The 27,280-nt window shown below is 41.4% G+C and overlaps 1 protein-coding gene across 5 annotated transcripts in view; it reads right to left on the reverse strand.

Annotated features, from left to right (window-relative positions):
* The window catches only part of kcnab2a (potassium voltage-gated channel subfamily A regulatory beta subunit 2a), a 157,427-nt gene that overhangs the window by 41,779 nt on the left and 88,368 nt on the right, over window positions 1–27,280 (reverse strand). The window contains exon 1 of one of the 5 annotated variants that reach the window (XM_060909943.1): window positions 15,108–15,316. The exons of the other annotated variants lie outside the window; for them this stretch is intronic. Within the exon in view, the coding sequence (XP_060765926.1) occupies window positions 15,108–15,316 (209 nt within the window). Of the gene's footprint in view, window positions 1–15,107; window positions 15,317–27,280 lie in introns of those variants that run through there. 5 annotated transcript variants of the gene reach the window in all.

Raw genomic sequence — 27,280 nt, forward strand, 5'->3', positions numbered from 1 at the left:
GCCGCAGAAAGATTCCGACCTCTGTGTCGCCTTTCAACGGATCGACCACATTCTTCTAATGAAAAGTTCAGTATTAAAAAGTAAAGTGTGTTTGGGTCAACGTTTTTTTTTTATCTACAAAATGCTTGGTTGGTGCTCAACAGTGTGTGCCAAAAACACAGGAGTTTACAAAGGCATGATGGCGTTATTATCTAACATGGAAGAACATTGATCTGATGTAATGATGTCCTGAGGCAAGCAGCAACCGAGATGGAAAAAAAAGTGTCAGTTTTTATTCAGTATGTACAGGAATAATAAAGTGTATTGGGGGATTAAGGATGATCCAGCATGCTGCCTGTGTAGGAGTATGAGAGAAAACGTGCAGGCCTCCGTGTGTGTGTGTGTGTGTGTGTGTATTCGTGGGTGTGTGCATAAAAAATTGGGAACATGTAGGAGGGCAGTGAGTGAAGCGATGCTCAGTAAAAACAATTTCAGTCTTTACGGAAAGTGCATAAAGTAAAACAAAACCTCTGGAGAGGATTTTAAAGCCATACAGCAGTAAGATACGACAGTTAACGACTGCTTTTTATTTATCGACCTGCACCAAGAGAAGACAATCTGCTTAGAAATGTAGTACTGCGAGGAAGTGGGAGATTTTCAGCGTTAATTGCAGGTCAGTGTTAAGGACAACAACGTGTTGAGAAATTTGTAGGAGAAAAGAAGAGGGGGATGTTTTAATAATTATACTCAATTCACTCCTGCACAGAAAACGTTAGCTAGTGTGCAGGCGTTTATTTTGAAAACTAACCTCTCCATGTTAATGCAGCAGTTTGGGATCGTCATGATTACAGAAGTGGGAACATTGCTAACTAAAAATTTTATTCGTGATTTATCTGACGGTTAAAGAGGGATCAAAAATGTGTGATTTTTATTCCTTTTTTTCCCCCCACACCAAAGATCTGGCCATCCCTAACGTTAACCAAGAACACTGCAGGCCTTTCACCATCTTCTGGAAACCTGACAACTCTGATAAAGTCAAGTGGTCTACAGATATTCAGCTAAAAATATTCTATTGCAGATGCAGCAATGATGCAGAACATTTTAGCAGATCAGCCAAGTTTGAATAACGTGACAAGTTTCATATCAATAGACTAAGGCCCACTTTACACGGGGACGGTCTGAAACAAAAACACAAAAGTCCGTTTTCGTTCTCACTTTTTTCCGCGTCTACACGACCGTTTTCAAGGAGGAAATCTGCGTCTATACGGTGACGCATAAATGTGTGGAATTCAATTGGATGTGCATGCCAGGCGGCTAGGTGGTGCTGTGAAAGACCTCCGCTATGTCTGCACGCATGTGCAACGTCTTCCGTCTTGTCTGATCTGCACATCTGCGCCGCGAAAACTTTGACTACTCTGGCTATGGTAAGTAAGAAAGTAAGTAAAAAAGTAAGAGCATGCTATACCCGCCTCTGTTCATTAACGGTATATGTGCAGATTCGGTATAGATGTTCGAAGGACTCCTGGACGTTTATTAAAGCTGCCAGAGCAGCTTGAAGGTCCGTTGGATCGATGTAATCAGACATGCTCTTACTTTTTTACTTACTTTCTTACTTCCCGGGCTGGCATGTACAGCATATGACATATGTATGACGTAAACGCGTACCCGACGTGAGCAGATCCGAGCAGAGTTTCGCGTATTGGGTAGTTTAGACGGATATGCAACAGGGGCCGTTTTTAACTTATCCACTCTGGAAGGTGTTTTCAATTTTTTCTGTTTTTCAGCCTCGGAAACGCCGTCCCCGTGTAGACGAAAGGCACTTCCGATAAAATATTTAGTCGTTTTTACCTGACAGCGTCCTTGTGTAAACGGGCCCCGAGTTTTATCCCCTTTTACACTGATGGGGCCCCCCCAAAAAAACCCATGTCACTACATCACAGAATAACCCTCTTGCTAATTTGACTGGCATCGTGTGCACTCTGAGGAAAAAATAAACCTCTTGACCGTGCTCCTGCAGCTGTATCTCTTTTGTTAGTGGTGTGTCACCCTGAATATTTAATGCTGAGGCTAAATACTGCATGATGGACAGTCACATTGGCTTTGGAACAGAAAGCGATTGGGTTCAAACACACACACACACATACACGAGCAACATGGCAAGTGAAAAGGTCAGCTGTGTCTTTTAACATGGATAATGATGAACAGTGCACTCAGGCGATCTGCTGGGTTTCGGATAACAAGAAAATGAGCAGTTAATGATGGAGTCTGGGCTGAAGTCCAGTTTAAAGGTCGCCTGTGTAGGATGGCGTGATCAGGACACGAGGAGTCCTGGTAGTAGAGCTAAACAAGGACGCATCAGGATGGATTGCTGTAGCGTGAATGATTCCAGCAGTTGAAAAAGTTCCATGGTGAATCAAGGAAACACTTGTCTCTGTGTGTGTGTGTGTGTGTGTGTGTGTGTGTCCACAAAATATGAAGAATTTAGCAACTAAAAGGAGGGAAAAAAAAAATTCTGGAATTAAAAAAAACAAAACAAAAAACAAACAAAAAAACCCATCCAGTTTTTAAATTCTGTACAAAATTTAATTAAAAATCAACCAAGTCCAATCAGAAAGCATTTTGCTGGCCAAGAAATATTTTCCTTGCTTAAAAAGGTTCTGAGTGCAAAGTTGAATTCTGGGTAAATATGTTCTCTCTATAGCTGTTGGAGTTTTGAGATGTTTCTCTGCTACACGCACTGTGTATCCTGTGTGTAAATGTTTTGCTGAGATAAAAATCATCCCGCATTTTATGATTCCAGAGAGCGCTGAAGCAAGTAAGTAACAATATCACGTGACCACCGTGGGGCGTGTCTGACCTGCTTTTAACCAAAACAATTCAGCGCGGACAAACATGGCAGACTCGGTCCTCCGTGCCAGCGGAAAAGAAAAGGAAAACCTGCCTAGTGAGTGCAACTGAAAGATAGAACAAGGTTAGATGACGTGTCATTTTTCTGGACAGATAACTAAAATCATTGTAGCTAGCGCTTAGCTATCTTAGCCTTAGAACACATGGGTTCGACTCCACGGTAGCGAGTATGGAGTTATACACTTAATGTTTTGATCTTGCAGAGAAAGAAATGAGAACGCTAAAGCAGGAACAGAGAAAAGATATTAATTAGTGCTGTCAAGCGATTAAAATATTTAATCGCGATTAATGTCGCGACTGTCATAGTTAACTCGCGATTAATCGCAATTTAATCGCATATTTTTGTCACACGAAAAACCATTGTAATTCTCTTATCAGCATAAAAAAGTGAATGGGCTTGTTTTGCACCAATGTTTTTCTTATTGCAAAGCATAACACGTCTTGACACAGCCACTGCAAACTGAAACCTAAGCTGAGCACCGTGGCTCTTCGTCCCAAGACTAACAAGAGAACCATGAGTGAAGTGATCTACTGCTTGAGTTAGTCTAATCAGAGAGACAGGTTACACAGTGACGGTAGGCTTGACATGCTTGATTATAATATAAAGTACACGATTATATTAACTAGGGCTGGGAATATTAACGCGTTAATCGCGATTAGATTAATGTAAATTGTGATCGCGAATATTTTTTTTAATCGCGATCAGAGTTTACCAGCATTTTCCGCACTTCTACCATCCACATGCAGCTCCTCTGGTTGTATTAATTAAACTCATTTTCGGTTAAACGCGCTATTTCGAGTTTGCTAGTCTTTTGTTCCTTCTACGCATCCGTAGGCAGCTCGAGCGGAAGCGTGTGGTTTCCATCGAGTCGTTGGCATTGGCATGGAAGGACACGCTGTTGTCTTCAGTTTAGTCCTCTTTTGTGATGGATAAGCAACGGTTTTCTGGACCTCTGAATGGTTTGTTTGAATTTAAGTTATGAAGTGCTTTGTATGGTTATTTATTTTTTTATGGTGACATTTTATTTTTGAAGAAGAGAGTGGCCTGACATTACATTGTTCATAGTCAAATCTGAAGTAGAGACAAGTGGGTCTACATGGCACTTTTTCTGATTTTTTTCTTGTGTTCATTTATTTACAATTTCTCCAAAGTAGCCAGTCATTCATTCTTAATACTTGTTTTCCTTTCTCTACACTCTTTTTGAAATAAAAAAGGCCAAAAGATAAATTCTGCTTTTGTCTCTGTCTTCATTTTATTCCAATTTAAGACACAATGGTCAGAAATACTTTGCATTGTGGGTTTAACTTTAGATTCGAACGGTCTTACTGCAAAATATCAATTTTACACATGCAAAGTAAATCAAGATTAATCGCGATTAACTATGAAATTTCTGAGATTAGTTGCGATCAAGAAAATTAATCTTTTGACAGCCCTAATATTAACTTTAAGTTGTTCGTTGATAAATATTGCATTGAATCTGATCTTTACTGTTTCAGCTCACTTAACACATTTTGTACTTTTACACTTTCTGCCTGTTGATGCGTCGCGCTGTCCAATCAGAGGCGGCCAAATTTGCATATTACAGGAAGGATTTCTGGGATAGCATTGAGTTTACAGTTCAGAGAGATCTGGCTTCTTAAAACTGAATAAATATTTAAAAAGAGCCAAATGAGCCAGTCTTTTGAACGGCTCTTTTCAAAGAACGGATCACAAAGATGCGGATCCCATCAAAGAGCCATAAATCCCATCTCTACTAGCGCGCCCTGCCCGCGCTGATTCTTTGAGGGAGGAGGGCAGAGGACTCTGGCTGTGCGGGGCGTGGCTAGCTGCTATCATTTTTCTAAGCAAAGTCTCTGTTCCAAGTTCCTGGCAGTTTCAAAAGCTTATGAAAAACCTACATCATGCCACAGAGCGTTAATCTCGCGATAAAAAAATTATCGCCGTTAAAATTGAGTCAAGTTAACGCGTTGTTAACGCGACATTTTTGACAGCACTAATATTAATCTTTTATTTCACGGATCTATTTGCAAACTTCAACCACAAATTACATCCCCAGGACTCAAAACGCTCTGACGTCGATGCAGAGGTCACGATGTTTTCTTGGTGGCGTCGCCATCTTTGTGTGACGCAGTTCCATAGTTACGCTCATTAGTTAAAGCTCCTCGCGTTCAGCTGTTTCCGTAGCGCCGTACTGTTTACCTCAAGAGGGAGGAGAATGGTCCCAAAATGGAGAAACGTGACCCTCGGGATATCAAAATGATCACAGCTCGTCCACATGATTTTATTCTTGTGGGACAGAGGAAAATACCATGCACAATAAAATATATGAAAATTTCAGATGACTTTGCAGTCAGTACCTTTAACTAACACAGACCAACTTGAAATAAGGTGCAAAACAGGTAGAGGGGAAAAAAGTTAAAGACTTTGCTGTGACCGTGACCCTGTTTGAATCAACTGAGATCATGGAAAGAAAACCAGAAAACATGAACTAAAATAAATGTATGCAGAAACATGCTGTACGTATATAAAGAAATATATACAGCTCTACAGTGTGTGCAGTTAAACAGTTTGTTAGTGTTGTCACAAGTGTGAGTCATAAATGTAAAATTGCAACAGAACTAACTTTTTTTCTAGAAGAATCCGTGCGCTCGTTAAGCACCAGAATACCAGATCATTGAATGAAATTGAGATTATCCATCATCATATTGGCCCAGCTTTAGTCTCCGCTTGCTTTGGTTTGCTAAAAGAACATGAGGGACATTGTTTACACAGACAGATGATTAAACAAATCCTCCATCTCACCATCTTGTCATATGGAGGAAGTCTGGAGCAGATCGGTCCAATTAGCAAGCTAGCGTCTAATTAAAGACGACCGATTAACAGTTGAGGAAAACTGACGATGCGTTCGAGGCGGGGGATCTCAACGCGCCGAGCGAGATTTCAAATTGCTGTCTACAGAATGTAAAAGAAGCGTGTTGGATATCGAGTTTGCAGTTTTCCATGCTGTGAGAGATGAGCAGCCAGAACCTGATCTCCATCTGCTGCTTCAAACACTCGCTCTAACAACTTCACACAACGGTTCACAAAACACCGCCCAGGTTTATTATATACTCCTCATTCTTTAGGATAATACAACATTACATCTCACACATACACAGTGGGCTTGTTTTAATAAACAGATCGACACCATATCCTGAAACAGACTGTCTAATTCATCAATGATTCAGTGATGACGATTAATACGAGTTGAAACAGGTTATTAATATTACATTCAATACTAACAGAAACGTGCTACACACAAAAAAAAGGAAGCACTCAGAGTAAATTAACTCGTCTAACGCAGTAACGTAAAATTAGTACAGCGATGAGTAATGATCTATTTCTACAGCATTAAAGAGACAGAGACTGACATTTTGTCCAATAAACACATGGATCTATAGAGGAGTATGCAATAACACACATCTGCTGAAACGGAGGTGTGCGTGGGAGATGGGCGAGTTTCGCTCAGCTTCATGGCAAGGTGCCGCGTGTTTTTGCTCTTCAACATCCATGTAGCCATATTTCATGTAGGAGTATTAAAGCTGGAACAGGAATAGTGTGCAACATGAGTACTGTAAAATCTCAACACGCCTCCTCATTAACACTCACAGTGTACTATCACCTCGCTGCGTTTACCACTGCACACACCAACACACTGAAATCGGTGTAAAGCAAGGAGAGAAAACATGAGCTTCGTCATGCAAAATCTGTGCTTTATATTTCCATTTCTGACCCAAAACACCATTAGATTTCTTACATAAAATCCACTTGTCTCATCTCATTATCTGTAGCCGCTTTATCCTTCTACAGGGTCGCAGGCGAGCTGGAGCCTATCCCAGCTGACTACGGGTGAAAGGCAGGGTACACCCTGGACAAGTCGCCAGGTCATCACAGGGCTGACACATAGACACAGACAACCATTCACACTCACATTCACACCTACGCTCAATTTAGAGTCACCAGTTAACCTAACCTGCATGTCTTTGGACTGTGGGGGAAACCGGAGCACCCGGAGGAAACCCACGCGGACACGGGGAGAACATGCAAACTCCGCACAGAAAGGCCCTCGCCGGCCACGGGGCTCGAACCCAGGACCTTCTTGCTGTGAGGCGACAGCGTTAACCACTACACCACCGTGCCGCCCAAATCCACTTGTTACCATTTTAAAATTTTTAGTTTTTATTTATTTTGCAAGTGTATAAGTAGTTCTATTTTGAGGAATTAACTAATTTTAATTTAGTTTTTTCAGGTATTGTACAGCAAGCATCATCTTTAGTGTCTTATGGCAGCTGGGGTTACACTACTGCCACCTACTGGAACTCGTCCATATCTGTCCCGAAGAAGAAGAAGCCTTTGTCACATGCACACTCGAGCACAGTGAAATTCATCCTCTGCATTTAACCCACCTGAAGCAGTGAACACATGCGTGCACACACATACCCAGTGCAGAGGGCAGCTACACTACAGCGCCCGGGGAGCAGTCGGGGGTTAGGAGCCTTGCTCAAGGGCACTTCAGCCCAAGGCCACCCCATATTAACCTGCATGTCTTTGGACTGTGGGAGAAACCAGAGCACCCAGAGGAAACCCACGCAGACACGGGGAGAACATGCAAACTCCACACAGAAAGGCCCTCGCCGGCCGCTGGGCTCAAACCCAGAACCTTCTTGCTGTGAGGACACTGTGCTAACCACTACACCACCGTGCCGCTTGAGGAGGGAAAACGAAACGTAAACAAAGCTGATTTTACCTGCAATTCTATTTCGTTTTAGTTTGTGCTGCACTGTAGCTTTTATTTATTTTCTTTTTGAACCGTCATGAGATTATTAGACTTAAAATTATTTTTTCACTGCTCGTTTTAGTCTTAGTATTTTAGATTTGCATTCCTGACCCAAAACACTATTCGATTTATTTTTACTAGACAGAATGCAATTTTATTTAATTTCCTACCTGTATGTATTTTCATGTGTGTGACCGTGCACTTGTTCATATATGCAGTCAGAATGGTTTTAAAACACTCGGTTTATGACACTTCCATCTGTCAAAAAAAACATGTGGATACCATTCCTGCTGACATTAAATTAGATATTTAAAATTCTTCCACCTGGAGCACCAATGCAGTGTAGAAAAACTAACTGTGTTAAATTGGCATAATGATATGGTGGAGCCTGGCGCTTTATAGATCATCTCTCCCCTGCTAGCGTTAAATCTAACAACTGACTTAAATCCTGAAATTCTGAAGGCCAATTTCAGTTTAGTACTTAAATCTTTCATAAAAATCAATACCAAAGAAAGGGGTAGTAAATCTGTGCTTCTGAATTATACGGGGGATTTATGATGTACAGCAGTAAAACGTTGAGCTCGAGATGCTTTACGCGCTTCTCCACACCACACTGCCACACTGTTAAAAAAAAAAAAAAACACACTAAAAACAAACCAAGTCTCTGAGTTAGACATGAAATACTGCAATTTAATGAATATTGCGTGACTTGACTGCTTGTCCCTCAAAAGGGTCAAACAAACCCCACTTGAGCTAATGGAGTTCTGGAACATCCCATCAATGGGAAACGGCAAAGGGAAGTCGACGAGGGCGTGTTACGGTTTAGAAGACGAATGCGTCACATGCACACTTCAAGCACAGTGAAATTCATCCTCTGCATTTAACCCATCTGAAGCAGTGAACACACACGCACTCACAGAGCAGTGGGCAGCCACACCAGAGCACCCGGGGAGCAGTCAGGGGTTTGGTACCTCGCTCAAGGGCACCTCAGCCCAAGGCCGCCCCACGCCAACCTAACTGCATGTCTTTGGACTGTGGGGGAAACCGGAGCACCCAGAGGAAACCCACGCAGACACGGGGAGAACATGCAAACTCCACACAGAAAGGCCCTCGCCGACCGCTGGGCTCGAACCCGGAACCTTCTTGCTGTGAGGCGACCGTGCTAACCACTACACCACCGTGCCGCCCACACAGGCTTAGAAACAGAAACCTGAACTTATACAACACCTCACTCAGAAATACAATGTTTAAGCAGTTAGTTATACTGTATAAATGTTCCAAACATTCTTCTCCCATAAAATGACCTAAACGAGAAGTTTTTACTTCTCAGATGAAGGCTGGAGCCATTTTCAAAGCTGTTCATGTAAAATTCCAGACAATTCCAGAAGAGTAAACAAGTTTGTTCAATGATCATCCCGAGCAACAGCTTCAAGCTGTGATTTGTTGCCTCATGGCAACACTCCCTCCATAATTTAAAGCCCCAAAGCGGTTATTATCCAATACTTAGCAACTACCCTCAGGCGATAATTTAGCCAAAACAATAAAATAACCCCTTCCATTTCTACTTCAGGAAAGCGAGTGTGCTCGAGAGACAGGACAATCTTTTTTTTTTTCCTCCTTCCTCATCCACAAACTGCATCAGCCAATCAGACCAGCTGTCCACAGGTCCAGTGTGAAATTCTACCAGCTTATTACACCCAGGACTTGTCAAGATGTTGCACAAATTAGCTCCGAATGCAGGATCTGCTGGCATCGAGTCCTCACTTGCTTTGCTGCACCAGGTAATTAATTGAAGGTCTGCAAGAATAGATTGCTTTACATAATCATAAAAGCAATCAGTTTGCACCATCCGTTCAGTCTTCTCCAAAGCCATCGGACATGATGATTAGATGGCCTCTAATACCTGGACTCTTCTATGGACTTCTACAGGGAATGCTGGGTGACTGAATACATCTCAGACCCTGAAACAGCAGTGTCAGTTTTGATTTATATGATCTGAAATAAAAACAGCTAAAATGATGGGCACGTTGCGTAACTGGATATAGCGTTAGCTGGAAATAGTATACTCTTCTTCCTAAAAGAAACTACACTGCATTAGTCAACCTGAGCGTGGTAACAATCTGTCTCCGTTTCTCTGACAAACACCGCACACAGAAGTCAGCAGAACTCACCATCACACAGCCCAACAGCCATCTCTTAAATCCGGAGACTCGCTGAATACACACTAAGCGAACACGATAACATATCCTTATGCTAAGATTTGAAGAGTTCCTTTCAAACAGCAACATTATTATACACCAAATTCTTACTGCGTTAACCTACACATGTAAACCAGGGTTCCCGCTGGCGCTCGTCACGCTCATCACTGACGAACAGAATCCATCAGTGACAATGAGATGGCAGTCGCCACAGTGACGAATGTATTTGTCATCGTTATAAGTCATATTTTCTAGAAATCCCTCCACTTGCTGAAATCCAACCCAAAATCAAGTGTCTCTTATTAGAGGCTGGAGTGGAGCCCATCACATATAACATTTTGGAGAGGCCTAGCTGTATCTGTACAAATATTTGAATTGTGCCAGTTTGGTTGGTATAAACCTGTATTAAGTCCACTCTGATAAGTCGGTAACTAAGAAAAAATACAGACTAAGTGTATCAAAATAAAAAGGAAGGAATACTTCTTTGACTTGATTTTTCAAGGAAAAATGTGGAGAATATTTTTCAGAACCCAGCGGGAACACCTATATGCGGTTCTTCCCCAAACTATAGTCACAAAGTTGGAAGCAGACAACTGTATAGAATGTGCGTTCACTGTAGAGGCCCAATGACCAAGAGACCCCTGTGCACAAAGTGAGCTCCAGATAGACATTTGGACTGAAGAACCTGAGCGTCCTGCACAGAACCCTGACTGAACTCCACCCCACTGAACACCTTTGAGATGAAGTGGAACACCGCCTGCACACCAGACCTTCTCAACAACATCAGATCTCACTAATGCTCTTCTAGCTGAACTGAATGAACACAAAATCCCAAGGTGAAGGTACCAAAAGGACATGGAGAAGAGTCAGTGACTCAAGACACGTGACCAAGGTGTTCGGGTCTTCAGATCAGAGCCTCTTGGATCTTTTTCAACTAGTGATGTAAAAATGCAAATACGGCTGTGACGCAATTATCCATATCACTTACTCATTCAGATAATATTTAGTCGGATTTAAGAGACAAAGATATCTCATTATCTCATATCGTTTAATAAAATTATTTAGAGACTACTAATCAGTTGTCATTCATTTTCTACTTGGGCTGCAACTATTGCAGAATCCATTATTTGGTTTATTTTAAAACTACTCAAATTACTATTACAGAACTTTATTTTATTATTATTTTTTTCCCTGCCTATTATTGTAAAGCGACCTTGGGTTTTGAGAAAGGCGCTATATAAATTGAACATATTATTATTATTATTATAGAACTCGTAACTATAACAAGGATTAATTTTATAAAAAGGTCACGAACAAATACTTGAATCACCACATGGCATTTATTACATTAGTGTATATTTAAAAAAAAAAAAAAAGTGATTATGTTCATCAATGCAACAAGTGTGAAAAAGATCCGATTAAGTTCATTACAGACCAAGTAAATCACTCAAAAAAAAAAAAAAAAAAAAAACAGCTTTCAGTGAATTTGATCTCACTGTATTTCATCTCTAGCTGTTACAACCCTTAAGATGAAATATTTTGCTCACCGCTCACTCATTCATATGTAAATACAAAGTGATGGAAACGTTTCGTCCATCTCCTCCGTCTATTAAAAAGAAGCCATGAACTGACTGCCTTCAGCAGTGCTTCAACACATGCTTACATAAGCGCTTAGTTCCGGTAGCTCTGCTAACTTGTAGGAAACTTGACATGGGTCTTAAAGCGGAACTGTCTTTTGCGAGGCAGCAGGACAGGCCTGTCTTGTTGCTAAGCAACCCAACTTTTCAAAGGCATGCACTTATCTTCCTAGCTTCTGTCACTTTCTTTTACAAGCCAGCAAACAAAGAACAGTTTCCAACTCGCACCAGGAAAAAATAAATAAAACCCACAGCAACTAATCGGTTTGTTTTAAAGTAAAATAATAACATGGACATTCTGCTATTATTAAGCAGTGTGTGTGTGTGCACGCATGCTGCATGATGGCTGTTCTCTGCAGCTCTGAAGTGCGCGCGCGCACGCACGCATGCATTAGAGGGCATGTGACAGACTCGCGCTGACCGGGTATAACCCAGGATTATTATTTTGCCTCTGGGTAAAACACATTTGAATTTAACTACTTACAGATTTCATATTTTAAATGGTTTTGAATATTGAGGAGATGTTAGCATCAGTACTTTTAATATTCAAAAGCTGTTTATAACTCAAAAAAATTTAAATGATCTTTAGTTTATTATTGATTTTTATCAATCATGTATTAAAGCTGTGGGCAGATGTTTTCATGGCAAAACCAAAACAAAAAATTCCTGTCAGAGTTAAAGTTTTCCCTATTGGTGATACCACCCAATACCCACCCCACACACCTGTCCACCCTCCAACCCCCCTCCAGAATGGCCCCATAGTCAGATCAGAGATGTGACGAGGCGCCCTAATGGCTACCTTTTTCCCATTTGAAGGCCAATCATGTGCCCTCTAGGTGCTATTATGCGCAAGAAAATATGTTCTCCATGGCACCTCCATTTTGGGGGGGAGCCTCCAGCGTCCTCTGGTTTATTTCCCTCACACCTCAGACAGACAGTCTGTGTCTGGCCACACCCAGAAAACTCCATAAAAGGCGAGTGCCTCCTAAGTGTGACATGCACTTAATCTCCCAGTAATGCAGCTCAGCCACTGCAGTGACTATGCAGTCAACTACCACAGACACACACCTATACACACCAACTACTCCTCTTTTTATAAGATGCCATTACGTTAGTCCTCATCCTCTTAATTAAAATCCCCCCAAGTCACGGATATGAAATGACATGTTACCCAAAAACGCTCATTAAACTGGTGTGCAAGTGAAATAAATAAATTATTTAAACCGGACATCATAACGCGTGTATAAAATCGCAGCAACTCTGACAAGCCGCTCGATCGAGGTCCACATTTGCGAGTCTCCTTATATCGAAATTTACACAAATTCAGGAGTGAACTGCAGGACAAGAATGTTTTTCAGAAACTAACAAGATTTACATGAAGATTGCTTTTGCTGCATAAACGTCTCGGAGGACGATTTACGAACAAATTAGTTTGTGGATAAAGTCCATTGTTTAAGCCTCAAACATTGAGTTTGATCAAATCCCATCCAGATTCACATTCACTATACATGACGGTGCGCATGTGCGTGTATATATATATATGAATGAATGAGTGATTCCACGCTTATGGGTACTGAAATGGGGACATGAACTTATTTTTAAAAATTCACCTAAAACCATTTCTTTTTTTACCATCAGGTCACAAAACATGTAATCTTTAATGAATGATATGTTAAAAGATAACTTTAATTTTCTGAGATGTAATAAAAACATTTATATGCCAAAGTCAGAACGTAACAGAAGTGTTGTGGACATATATATTCTCAATTTTAACAATGTAGAATTACTTTTTGAAACATAGGAAGGTGATGTTTTAGCAAATATAATTAATAAACATGTGTAGTAGAATAAACATACACATTCTTTCAATAAGATTAACATGGTATATAGCTAGATTGTAATTAATTTGTAACAGACGCGAGATGGACAATCGTAACAGAAGTAATGTAACAGACATCATTTTGGAACTCATAGGCTTGACTTTGGCATATAAATATGTTTTTATTACATCTCAGAAAATTAAAGTTATCTTTTAACATATCATTCATTAAAGTTTACATGTTTTGTGACCTGATGGTAAAAAAAGAAATGGTTTTAGGTGAATAAGTTCATGTCCCCATTTCAGTACCCATAAGCGTGGAATCACTATATATATATATATATATATATATATATATATATAAATAAATAGCGCACGGGCATACACAGTCATGCGGTGAGTAACATACTGCTTGTGTCTGTATACACCCCCCCACCCAGTATCATTATAGATCAGCTTAGAAATGTGAGTGCTGTAACGCAGCCCATGGCTGATCACATGACTCTTACATCACTCTGTTTTCAATATGTAACACTTCCTGGAAATTAGAAAGGGGTTTGAACGCATCCCTGAGGGACATCACAGCTTTACATGACCATGGTGCGAACTGTAACAGAATAACCAGCTAATAAAATATCCTTCACTGAAAGAGATGGAAATTAAAAAAAAAAAAACAAACCAAATAAACAAAACCAACCACCTTATGCTCCAGAAAAATAAATACTTATGAGCAGATTAAACCAAGATGAGAACATTAATTAAAAGCTCAGGTCTCAACTAAAAAAAGATTACGTTCGCATTTATCATGATGATATTGGGTATATTTATTTATTGTATTAAAAACAAACAGCACAGAAAATGTCTTGCTTGTAAAGTAATACTGATTTAATACCACACTCTAGGGCTGTGATACAATATTAATATTGTGATAAGTTACATCATGATGCACTTCTCTGAGAAGACATGAGGACTGAATTTTTTAAAGATAATTAAACAAATTTAACAGCAAATAAACAAATCCTCAGAAACACTTCAAAAACACTGTGGACTTCATTTTACACTCGTATTTAAATTTGTAAATAAACAAAAATCAACCCTTTACTTTGTGTTAAATTGTGTGTGTTTACAATAGTTTTGAAAGAGAAAGCTATTATTTCGCAGTACATTAGTAATATTAATGTAAAAGTCTTCGAGGATGTCGATAGCACTTTGTCACGTTCCATAAAACCATTACCCTTTTTTAAAAAAAAATCTTTTTGCTCAAACAGGATTTGAGGAGCATTATTTTCCACACGTGAGGTTTTGCTGGACAGAGCAGACAGGATTATTGATGTGGACTGCTGGGGGACGATTGTGTTTCAGATATTAAATAACGCAGTTACCATCAATCTCAAAGGTTGCTGATCACATCACTGAGCCCAAATCATTCGCAGTAAAGAGACGAGGCGTATCGAATGACTTTAATGCACTTGCTGATGAGATAAAACCAAACCATTATTCAAAATTAAGTTTTCTGTGTTTAAAACAGGAGTTTTTGTTTTAACAGATGTTTGTTTATGGAAAATGTTAATATTTTAAAGTCGCCCTAAACAATGTGGAACTTTGACTGCCTTGCTCAACAGGTTCGGATGATGCTCTCACATCATGACGTACTGATCTTCAGCTTCAAAAGACCTTTCCAAATCCCCAAGAGATAAATACTAAAAATAACAAAAATGCTAAAATAAATAAAATGCACAGCTCATCCTACCTATACTTCATGCCGGTCCTCATGCTCTGGTCGCTGGAGGACGGCACGCTCTGGACGGACAGCTGCCCGAGGCTGCGTGCCACCATGGCAACGGCTCTGAACTTGCTGCGTGTGCCGGCATTGGGGCTGCTGGCATTCTGCCGGTTCAGACGCTCGTCCGTGCTGCGGCTCATGGAGCGGTGGTCCGTACACACGAACGACACCTGCATCCTGACCCGGGCCACGCAGTGCGATCACAAAACAAAATTCCTCTCCCTCTCCCCTCACACTTTAACACAAAATCAAGCCGAAGCAAAAGCACAGGAGGAGGTTTCTTCTATTCTGACCCGTATGAGAATTAGGGAGACAGCCGGAGCGTTAATCTCACGTGGATTCTCTCATTACACATGAAAGCGTCTAGGTCTTCACTCGTCTCATCGTGCCGCGAGGTGCGAAGCTCCGTAATCACACGCACACACCTACAACTCTGTTTCTGGTTTGACTGTCCGTGAATGAGGTGCACTCTTTCCACACATTCCTCGTTTGACAGTTGAGCAATCTTCACAGTATGAATTCCTGCAATCACGATCTTAAATTTAATGAAAAGGAAAAAAAAAAAATAATAAACACAGTGAATATTAACTCGGCAGGTTGTCTCTTCTGCTCAGTCCTGAGCTTGTAATCTGTCTGCCAGTTAAGGATCTGCTCCTGAGATGTGATTTAAGTTAAAGCAAGACACAGAGAGAGGCAGAGTGCATGTGAGAGAGAGAGAGAGAGAGAGAGAGAGAGAGAGAGAGAGAGAGAGAGAGAGAGAAGGAGGGAGAGAGAAAACAAGCACTGCAGTAGTGAGAGAGAGAGAGAGAGAGAGAGAGAGAGAGAGAGAAGCAGAAAGATGGATAATGAACCACGGGTTTGCTGTGTTAATCATTGCTTCATGTAAACAATCAGAAAACTAAAACTCCGGTCAGGAAAGTCTGAAACTCCCCCCGAAATGTTCTCACTGATGCTGAGTGCAGCACTTTATTAAAAATAAAATAAATCGCCACAGCTCATCCATTCTCCCAGCGCTCCCTCTCCTCTTATACAGAGTTCACTTAACTGAAATAGGATTTTTTTTTCTTCCCCCGCAAGAATGACACCACTGCAGTGCGATATGCTATATACAGCATACTCTGTGTGTGTGTGTGTGTGGGGGGGTGTGTGTGTGTATAACATACAGTATACGTCCAACCAATTAACGAAAAGCACAGAAAGCGTCACTGCGTATAGAAGCTGGAGCTAAAAATAATGATAGAGGTGAAAGGGATGCTTCAGAGAGAACAGGATGTGTTTAACACACTGCTGCTGCACATAAAATTAATCTTAGCTACTTTACTGAGGAGAGAATAAAAGTGAGCAGAGGCGCATCGACGCAGGAACTCGGGACGCTCTCTCCGAAAACCCGAGTTCGGCAAGTGACATCAAATCAAAATGTCTACTTAAAGCATGAGCAGTAAAACACAGCAGCACGTCTTTACGAGTTTGACTGCATGTACACACGTTCGCATAGAGGCGTTCATTTTGTACCTACAGCAGTTTGCAGCAGATCTGTGACTCCTGGACAGCACACTACGGGCTGTATCTGTATTATTTTGTCTACGTTCCTTATCCAAGTCCTTATTTGTAACTTAAGCTGATTATTGGGGACAGAGGAGAATGATTAGATCAGTCGTAGTGGTGAAAGTCAGAAGAGAAACAAGATGTTAAGGATTTCGTTTCTCAAACGAAAACATTTTACTTGAGATTAAATAATTAGAAAATAAAAGCCGGGGGCGTCGTGGCTCAGGTGGATAAGGCGCCGTACCATCAATCCGGGAACCCGGGTTCGATTCCGACCCGAGGTCATTTCCCAATCCCTCCCTGTCTCTCTCCCGTTCATTTCCTGTCTCTACACTGTCCTATCCAATAAAGGTGGAAAAAGCCCAAAAAAAATCTTAAAAAAAAAAAGAAAGAAAACAAAAGCCAAAATGATCTTTAATTCCTTTTCTGGTAGCCGTAGTTGATTTGATTTGGTTCCTTGTTCACACACACGATACACAATGTGGTAACAGTACACTTCAGAGGATCAGGAGCCATGACAACGCAATTACACGTCATCACGATAACTACCAAAATGTTATCATACTTTATGATGCTATCAGTACACTTTATTAAAAAACTAAAAGTAAACAAACCTTTCATCTCTGGACTTTAATAAAGCGTCCGGGATAAAATCATGGGTGTTTGTCATGCTGGAGCACATTACGGATTACTCGCACAGAACGCTCCTCGCTTTAATCTTCACATCTTCAAAATAACAGACGATTAGTAATCAATCATGCCGTGACCTTTCTGTCGATTTCCTCTTTCCGTTCTTGACCCGACAGACACCGATCAATTTTAAAAAAAAAAGGGGGGGGGGGGGGGGGGGGGGTGGCGTCAGGTCCATCACTCGAATGATTCTGTGGAGCAGCAGAGGCCAAGCTGGATTAATAAAGGGCCACAGATGATTTATAAAATCTCCTCAACTCTGTATATGAGTAAACGATGGTGACCAGGGACACGCTTTCTTGCCTAAACACACGACAAAAAGCCATCATGCAAATTGTGCTGATCACATCGAAGCGACAGCTGCTCCACTCACAGCTGTTCAACACACTCAAGTGTATAAATGGAGTGAATATTAAATCAGAATGTTTACTCAGAGGCGTGTGTATAAACATGACGATCGTTATCTGATAAACATATTTTCCCAAAACAGTAGCATTAATTCTGTGCTGTATTAAAAGTAGAGACATCCTCCTGTCTCAGAGGCACGTCAGGGATTGTATCAGATCTCAAAAAGAGATCTCAGAAACCATCACTGGATGTGTTCTCAGACTCTCCTAGGAAGCCATTAAATGACTAGTATTTATTATAAATTATTGATCCAATGTAAGATATAATTCCATACGTACAGTGTATTATAACTCTCTCTTGTATATACACACAATTTTTCATCAGCGTACATACCGAGTAGATCTTTAACATGATAAACACAATTAGACTCTGATATAGAAATACGCCACTGTATTTTTGCAGTTATAACTGGATAAAACTATAGAATAAGCAATAATGCTGTTACAGGAAAACAATCGGTTACTGAGTTACTGTTGACACATAGAAGTTGATCAGTGTTTATTCCTCTTACACCACAGCCAGTTTTCAACAATTACATCATGCTGTACTTTATATCCATTTAGAGTTGCATTTAACGTTGTGGAACGTCCATGAAATAAGTGAGAGTTCTCCTGTTCTCACTCGTGTTACAGCAGCTATAAAAGCGCCGTCTTTTCCTCTCTTTTTGAAGTTAATAAGGCTGGGCTCACACCGTCAGTCCAAATCCAAATTTTTGCACAGCCGATCTGAATCTGAGCTTCCTGTTTGACTGTACACGTTTTATATTGCAAGTGATCAGATCTGATCTGTATTCGAGTGGCAATCCTCATTTTCACTCTTCCTCATGTTGGTTGCTATAGTAATGACATTGAGACCAAAAGTAGGAGGAGTTGACAAACAAACCAAAATGAAGGGTAATGAAATGGATTTACTTATTTCCCACATGGCAGTGTGGAGCTGAAAATCTGAGCAGTCACACCTAAACAGACTTGTAAAAATCAGATCTCGTGTGATTCGGAATCAGATTTTGATTGACAGTCTGAACATACAGTAGCCTATGACAAACACCAAACAGACAGACAAACAAAAACCCAGTTTGTCATCTCATCTCATTATCTCTAGCCACTTTATCCTTCTACAGGGTCGCAGGCGAGCTGGAGCCTATCCCAGCTGACTACGGGCGAAAGGCGGGGTTCACCCTGGACAAGTCGCCAGGTCATCACAGGGCTGACACATAGACACAGACAACCATTCACACTCACATTCACACCTACGCTCAATTTAGAGTCACCAGTTAACCTAACCTGCATGTCTTTGGACTGTGGGGGAAACCGGAGCACCCGGAGGAAACCCACGCGGACACGGGGAGAACATGCAAACTCCGCACAGAAAGGCCCTCGCCGGCCCCGGGGCTCGAACCCGGACCTTCTTGCTGTGAGGCGACAGCGCTAACCACTACACCACCGTGCCGCCCCCAGTTTATCAAGAAACAGAGAAGACCCAGAAAAACTCAAAGCACAGACACTGGAGACTCCTTCCATAAATAAATGTCTCCTTATAGAAAATGTAGCCATATCAACATCTTATTTATTATCAGACTTGGATTACTGTCCACTGTACAAGTCCCTGTGAATGAGCTGTTGCTATAGAAACTATATCAGATTAGAACAAGCCCCTTAATCTAAAAATTGTTATTCAGAGTTACAGAAAATTAATCAATATCTTCTGACCAATTAGAATTGTGAATTCATCTCTCCCTCTCCCTCCCCCCCCCCCCACACACACATTCTTAAAAAGTTTGTGAACCCTTTAGAATTTTCTATATTTCTGCATAAATGTGACCTAAAACATCATCAGATTTTCACACAAGTCCTAAAAGTAGATAAAGAGAACCCAGTTAAACAAATGAGACAAAAATATTATACTCTGTCATTTATTTATTAATTGAGGAAAATGATCCAATATTACATATCTGTGAGTGGCAAAAGTATGTGAACCTCTAGGATTAGCAGTTAATTTGAAGGTGAAATTAGAGTCAGGTGTTTTCAATCAATGGGATGACAATCAGGTGTGAGTGGGCACCCTGTTTTATTTAAAGAACAGGGTTCTATCAAAGTCTGATCTTCACAACACATGTTTGTGGAAGTGCATCATGGCACGAACAAAGGAGATTTCTGAGGACCTCACAAAAAGCATTGTTGATGCTCATCAGGCTGGAAAAGGTTACAAAACCATCTCTAAAGAGTTTGGACTCCACCAATCCACAGTCAGACAGATTGTGTACAAATGGAGGAAATTCAAGACCATTGTTACCCTCCCCAGGAGTGGTCGACCAACAAAGATCACTCCAAGAGCAAGGCGTGTAATAGTCAGCGAGGTCACAAAGGACCCCAGGGTAACTTCTAAGCAACTGAAGGCCTCTCTCACATTGGCTAATGTTAATGTTCATGAGTCCACCATCAAGAGAACACTGAACAACAATGGTGTGCATGGCAGGGTTGCAAGGAGAAAGCCACTGCTCTCCAAAAAGAACATTGCTGCTCGTCTGCAGTTTGCTAAAGATCACGTGGACAAGCCAGAAGGCTATTGGAATGCGTTATGTTTGGAGGAAGGAAAACACAGCATTCCAGCATAGGAACCTTATCCCATCTGTGAAACATGGTGGTGGTAGTATCATGGTTTGGGCCTGTTTTGCTGCATCTGGGCCAGGACGGCTTGCCATCGTTGATGGAACAATGAATTCTGAATTATACCAGCGAATTCTAAAGGAAAATGTCAGGACATCTGTCCATGAACTGAATCTCAAGAGAAGGTGGGTCATGCAGCAAGACAACGACCCTAAGCACACAAGTCATTCTATCGGTTAAAGAAGAATAAAGTTAATGTTTTGGAATGGCCAAGTCAAAGTCCTGACCTTAATCCAATGGAAATGTTGTGGAAGGACCTGAAGCGAGCAGTTCATGTGAGGAAACCCACCAACATCCCAGAGTTGAAGCTGTTCTGTACGGAGGAACGGGCTAAAATTCCTCCAAGCCGGTGTGCAGGACTGATCAACAGTTACCGCAAACGTTTAGTTGCAGTTATTGCTGCACAAGGGGGTCACACCAGATACTGAAAGCAAAGGTTCACATACTTTTGCCTCTCACAGATATGTAATATTGGATCATTTTCCTCAATAAATAAATGACCAAGTATAATATTTTTGTCTCATTTGTTTAACTGGGTTCTCTTTATCTACTTTTAGGACTTGTGTGAAAATTTGATGTTTTAGGTCATATTTAGGCAGAAATATAGAAAATTCTAAAGGGTTCACAAACTTTCAAGCACCACTGTAGTTGAAAGATAGACATCATTTGAGTGTCTGAAGTTTCCTTTCCAGGATCAAGTGCCCTTCATCAAAAAAAACCAAAAAACAAAAAAAACCCTCTCAATCAGCCTGAACCCCTTTCAGGAAGCCCCACACAAACTTCAGTGATGCGTCATCCCATTTCCAAAAGTAAATAAACTGTGTAATGACAGAGTAATGGCACGGTCAACTGAGCTAAAGCACATGACCGAGTTAATCTATGCAGCATGAACCCAACCTCCTGCTTGCAAATAAAACACCAAAGGGTCAATATCATTGAATATAATACAATTTTTCAACACAATATCATGGTTTAATGACCAATTACACTTAACACATGAGCGGTACAGCCATAGCTCTTTATTAAAGAGAACTGTGGGTGTTTCCCATATACAATCACTCGGAGACCTGTGCAAAGACATGACAGTGTGGGGACGGACACACACACGAGAGCCTGATGGCAATCAGCTAACTACTTCACTGTGTGATCTCTGGCCTCCCACCACCGCCAAACAAACAAAACAAACATTCTCCCTCTCTCAAAAAACAAACAAAAAAACCCCCACAACCCATGACTCTGCAGTCATGATTCAAACAAGTCTTCTGGAGAGTGGAGATGGCACTGCAATTACAGATTTAAACTGTACTCACATCTGGATCCATACATCTAAAATGCACATTCCAATACCATTATAAATGTTCGGGGCTGGGGGAACCCAAAAACAAACAAACAAACCCCACACACAGACACAAATAGATGTAAATGTTCACATAATGGCGGCCCACGCACAGGACAGGGTGCCAATACTTTAATCATCAATCAAAACTTAACAGGAATGCATGTGTAACATCACAAAGTATAAAACATCATCTTCCTACAGTACACGTGAGGCCAAGGAGTCCATTCCATTATAATCTACATGAACAGGAAGTCATTTTGGATTTGTCCCAGCTGTGATTAAAGCCCTGTTTGGACTGGATTAGTTTATCAGCAGGACGTCTATCAAGAGGTCATGATGAAACTCTCGCATCCAGACAGAAATAATTTGACCACAAGAGGGGAGAGTTTCGAGCAGGTTGTATTTTCTACAAACTCTAGTGTTGTCATATGATCGCACTCCTTTAAGAAAAGCGAGATCCCACAGGCTGATTAATGATTTTTTTTTCTTCCTCCTCCTGAAAATGACTTCCCAGGTAGCACGTGTCATCGCTCAGACCAAGTATGCGGTCAAGTGCCTGTTCTAAAGCATCCCTTTTCCATTTGTTGATTCAGGAAGTGTTTAATTTCTGATACATCACTTATACACATGGTACAAGACTAAATACAGGAAGCAGTAGAGGTCAGACATGAAACGGTCAGCCTGTAATCGTCTCCGAGGATGACTGAGAGAAACACTGACGTGGCCAATGGGAACAGAAATAAAAATCAGAGAAGTGCCTGTAAAATTGGAATTTACTTGAGGACCACTTGTATGTTTAATCCCATCCGGATACGGCTTAATCGGTCACAAAAAGTGACAATAAATTGCATACTTAAACTAAATTTACAAAAAAAAAAATCTGGATCACAAATGTTTCACAGTGGAAATGTCGACCTTTTTTAACCTTTAATTTAATAATATAAAAAACAACTAGGAGCTGCTCAGCACTAAGCAACATTTGTTTGTACATTTACCTCCACCAAGCAGGACGGTGCTAAACCCACAACCTGATTTCTATGTAACTTGGTGGAAGGGTGTAACATGGCATGGGCCCAGGAAGAGCCCATTAAATTCTGGAGCGGCTCCATGAGTTTAGGATCAACGTTGTGCGATATGGTAGACGTCTGTGCTCATCCCTCCATACATCTTTAAAATCCAGTAGGTAGCACTCAAGTTCAAAAGTGACAAAAACATAGCCAATGTAGAAATATGACAACTCCATACAACAATCTACATTCAATTGGTACTAGTAATCCTCCGGGATACACAATTCTAATAGGTTTGGAAATGTATCCAGCCATATAAAATGCTTGCAGTGCACATTTGCTCATCATAGGAGTTGACTATTGTTCTTGGTGGAGGTCTGCACTCTGTGTGCTCTTCTAGTTGCTTATAGATTTTCATGCAAACAAACTGATTTAAAAAGAAGTGTCACATACTGATTAGTCAAAAAATCTCCAGACTGCAGCAAACAATGTGGGAGAAGTTCTCCCTTATATAACTGTGGAGCAAAAAGCACTCATGTGAGATGACCCTCACTGTCATCTTAAGGCTCACAGCGACACTCCGATGTCTCTATCCACTTGTGTAAAGCTTGGAACGTCGCACATCAGGCGCCAAGCTATGGGTGAAAAAGCTCCAATTCAAATTAACTGCCTTAAACTGATAAAAGGTCAGGATGAGTACAGAATCCCAAAAATAAATATCCTGATGTACATAAAGCTCTGTATAATGCTTTCCTACACAGAAAGGAAACGCAAATTTACAGATCAGGGCACACTGTGCAGCTGGAGGGTGTTAAAAGGTCAGTGGTAATAAAGATGCGAGCCATTTACTGCACAACACAACACAGAGGGCACACTGGGACACATCCCTTAGTGCGTTTTAGGACATCGTATCAGTTCTACTGTTACTGATCCATCAGTGTGAATCCTGCTGTAGTGTGTGTGTGTGTACACAGCACATCATTAGTTTGTGCAGCTTGGTGTTTATGGAGCTCTCGCTGTAAATCTCTCACTCGAGGGCAGACGGTCCAGAGAGAAACGGCAGACCTGTCCGAGTATTTCAAGTTTAATTTTTCATTTGAATGTGTTACGGTTTTTGATTTTGCATAATGTCGCTGTTTATTACTTTGATTGTAGTTGTTTTATTTCATTTCTACTTAACTATATAACATGAAACAGATTATATTCATATAACCACACTTTTCGGAGCATTTTATTCCACTTGTAGCACAGAGATTCACAAATGATTACAAATGTTATTTTATTAACGAACGACATGTCACAAGTTTAGAGTTATGTTTAATGTTGTGGAACATCCGAGAGAAGTTATTTCCTGTTCTCGTGTACATTATAACAGCATTGAACTATAATTCTCTCACCAACCCCCCGTTCGACTGGATCACTCACTAATACATCGTTTTCTCTCTCTCTCCCCCAGTCACGTTACATAGAAACTGTAAAGCCTAATCTTCTCTGTCCTGAAGACTCTCCTGTGATTGGAAACATTACAAAGACTTTCCATAAATGTCTCCGAACAACCTTCATATCAGCGATTATACTTTTTACTTTAACACTTTAATCAGTTTCTCACATGATGTGGAAATGTGCACCCTGCAAGTCTGTGTGTGTGAGCTGTTGCTATAGAAACAGTAATGTTACATTCAAGAGTGAGGGCATCAATATAAACCTATCATTCACAGAAAAGCCGGAACGACTGTCCGATCCGCACTGACCTCGAGCATTAAACTGCGCTGCGGCATAAAATCATTTCATTAATTATTGTCATCATCATCATTTTCCCCCTTCTACTGCTTCAGCGGGTTGGGTGCCCAGAATTAAAAATGCTCCAACAAAAGGCAGGAAACTTGACTTGCACTACATTTCTCTTTGTAGTCACGCTGCTGCAAGTTCAGTGAGTTTTTCATAGCTTTTCTAGACATTACGAGTATACGGCTTATTGATGGATCGGAACAGAATTTGTTTCTGGAGGGCAGAGTTACCGTAGGAAGTCTAGTTATGTGGGCAATATACTTCAGGTGTTGAGACAGACAGAAGTTAAGGATTGGTGAGGGAGAGCATGTCATTGGTGGTGTATTTGTAGCACCAGTCCACATTGTCTTCTTTGATAAATGGGGTTTTACAGCTGCCTCTTCATCTTGATGGTGGGGCATTAACGCACTCAAAACCACTGCAGATGAGTTTTCTAAGAAAATTCATTCACATGGGTTCCAATTTTGCCAGCTGCGAGGCATTAAGATTACAGGCTTGGGTACTGTAGGCGAGACGACTGCTCACACACACACACACACACACACACACACAATTAGAAACTTTACGCTTTTATTCTGAGCAAAAATCACAATTATAATTTCTGATATTATTTTTCATCTGGGGCGGCACAGTGGTGTAGTGGTTAGCGCTGTCGCCTCACAGCAAGAAGGTCCGGGTTCGAGCCCCGTGGCCGGCGAGGGCCTTTCTGTGTGGAGTTTGCATGTTCTCCCCGTGTCCGCGTGGGTTTCCTCCGGGTGCTCCGGTTTCCCCCACAGTCCAAAGACATGCAGGTTAGGTTAACTGGTGACTCTAAATTGAGCGTAGGTGTGAATGTGAGTGTGAATGGTTGTCTGTGTCTATGTGTCAGCCCTGTGATGACCTGGCGACTTGTCCAGGGTGAACCCCGCCTTTCGCCCGTAGTCAGCTGGGATAGGCTCCAGCTCGCCTGCGACCCTGTAGAACAGGATAAAGCGGCTAGAGATGATGAGATGAGATTTTTCATCTGTTGGCAAATGCGTGTTTCAGTTTTGGTTCTGATGCTAACAAAGAAACTAAACTTGATTTAATAAAGAATTAAAATGTCAGCGAATATTCAGGAGGTCTGTACGTGAGCACAGTGCAGTCAGTATGAGTGAGGCTCAGACTGGACATTTCTACTGAGCACAGCAGAATCCTGTCCATAACAAACTCACCTCACTCACACACATACACAGAGCGAGAGAGAGAGCGAGAGAGTTATCAGCACATCAACACAGAATGTAAAGTGTGCACGTGTGCGGGCGCGTGCCGGCTAGAGATTTAACTGGACCTGAAATTGGGAACACAACCCGACAGCATTCTGTCTGAACTCGACCTGGCCCGTCGACCAGCTTTCTAATCAGAATCTGATCTCCACCAACCAGACACAATATATTATGTGAGGAATCACTGCCCACCAGGTGGAAGGTGCGATAAAGAGAGGCAGGCCCTGCAAGACCTGGAAAGAGCTCGTCACACAGAACTTAAGGGAGTGGGGCGTCACTGCTGAGGATGCCCTGGATCGAAAGTATTGGAGAAGGACGCTACAGTCAAGCCGTGCATTATCTGAGACACTTGTGGTGCAAGTAGACATTAAAATGGAGAGAGTGTGAATAAAACTCTCCGTGTCATGCTGTTCCAGGACAATAATCAGCAATGGTGTGATGAAGCGGAGTTGATTAGACAAGAACAGTGGGTCCCTGTGTGTTTTAAAGGAACAGTCCACCGTACTTCCATAATGAAATATGCTCTTACCTGAATTGAGACGAGCTGCTCCGTACCTATCTGAGCTTTGCGCGACCTCCCAGTCAGTCAGACGTGCGGTCACTCCTGTTAGCAATGTAGCTAGGCTCAGTATGGCCAACGGTATTTTTTGGGGCTGTAGTTAGATGCGACCAAACTCTTCCGCGTTTTTCCTGTTTACATAGGTTTATATGAGCAGTGATATGAAACAAGTTCAGTTAGGCAGCTGGGCCATAGAAGGTTCACGCTGCACGCTGCATGCTGCATGCTACACGTTCACGTGAAGAACCGGACCCTGGGCCATTAAACTTCATGCTTGGATGTTCACGTGTTGCGTCTGTTCTACTTTGACCGAGTATCCGACAATATGGACTCTTCGGATGACGACGATTGCCTCATTCTGCTTTTACTGAGACAGAGGAAGAGAAAAAGGAACAGAATTTGGAGCCGAGAACACTTCCTTCTGAGAGAAACCCATGGTGAATTTCACCGAACATTCTATAATCTGCTTGACAATCCCGATGAAGAACTATTTTTCAATTATACCATTCAATTATATTTTTTCTGAAGTTTTCCCCTGAAAGCATAGAGTTATCTCCCTAGACCCGTTCTGATTGGCTGGCGCGGCGGTGACCGCATGCATTGACTGGAATTTCCATCTTCACGCCTAGAAAAAAGTGTGCATGTTCATTTCACGCTTCACGCGTGAAGTGTGCAGCGTGCAACGTGAACGCCGTTCTATGGCCCAGAGCAAGTCATGCTACGTTTGTCCACTTTTCTTTACACGCGTGTAGCATGCAGCGTGAACCTTCTATGGCCCAGCTGCCTTACACAAATTGAAACGTAGCGATTTTCTATGCTATGGAAAGTGTGCACTATAATGACAGGCGTACTAACACCTTCTGCGCGCTTCAGCAGCGCATTGATATCTGAGCT

The sequence above is a fragment of the Neoarius graeffei genome, chromosome 26 (assembly GCF_027579695.1).
Source record: "Neoarius graeffei isolate fNeoGra1 chromosome 26, fNeoGra1.pri, whole genome shotgun sequence".
Lineage (NCBI taxonomy): Eukaryota > Metazoa > Chordata > Actinopteri > Siluriformes > Ariidae > Neoarius > Neoarius graeffei.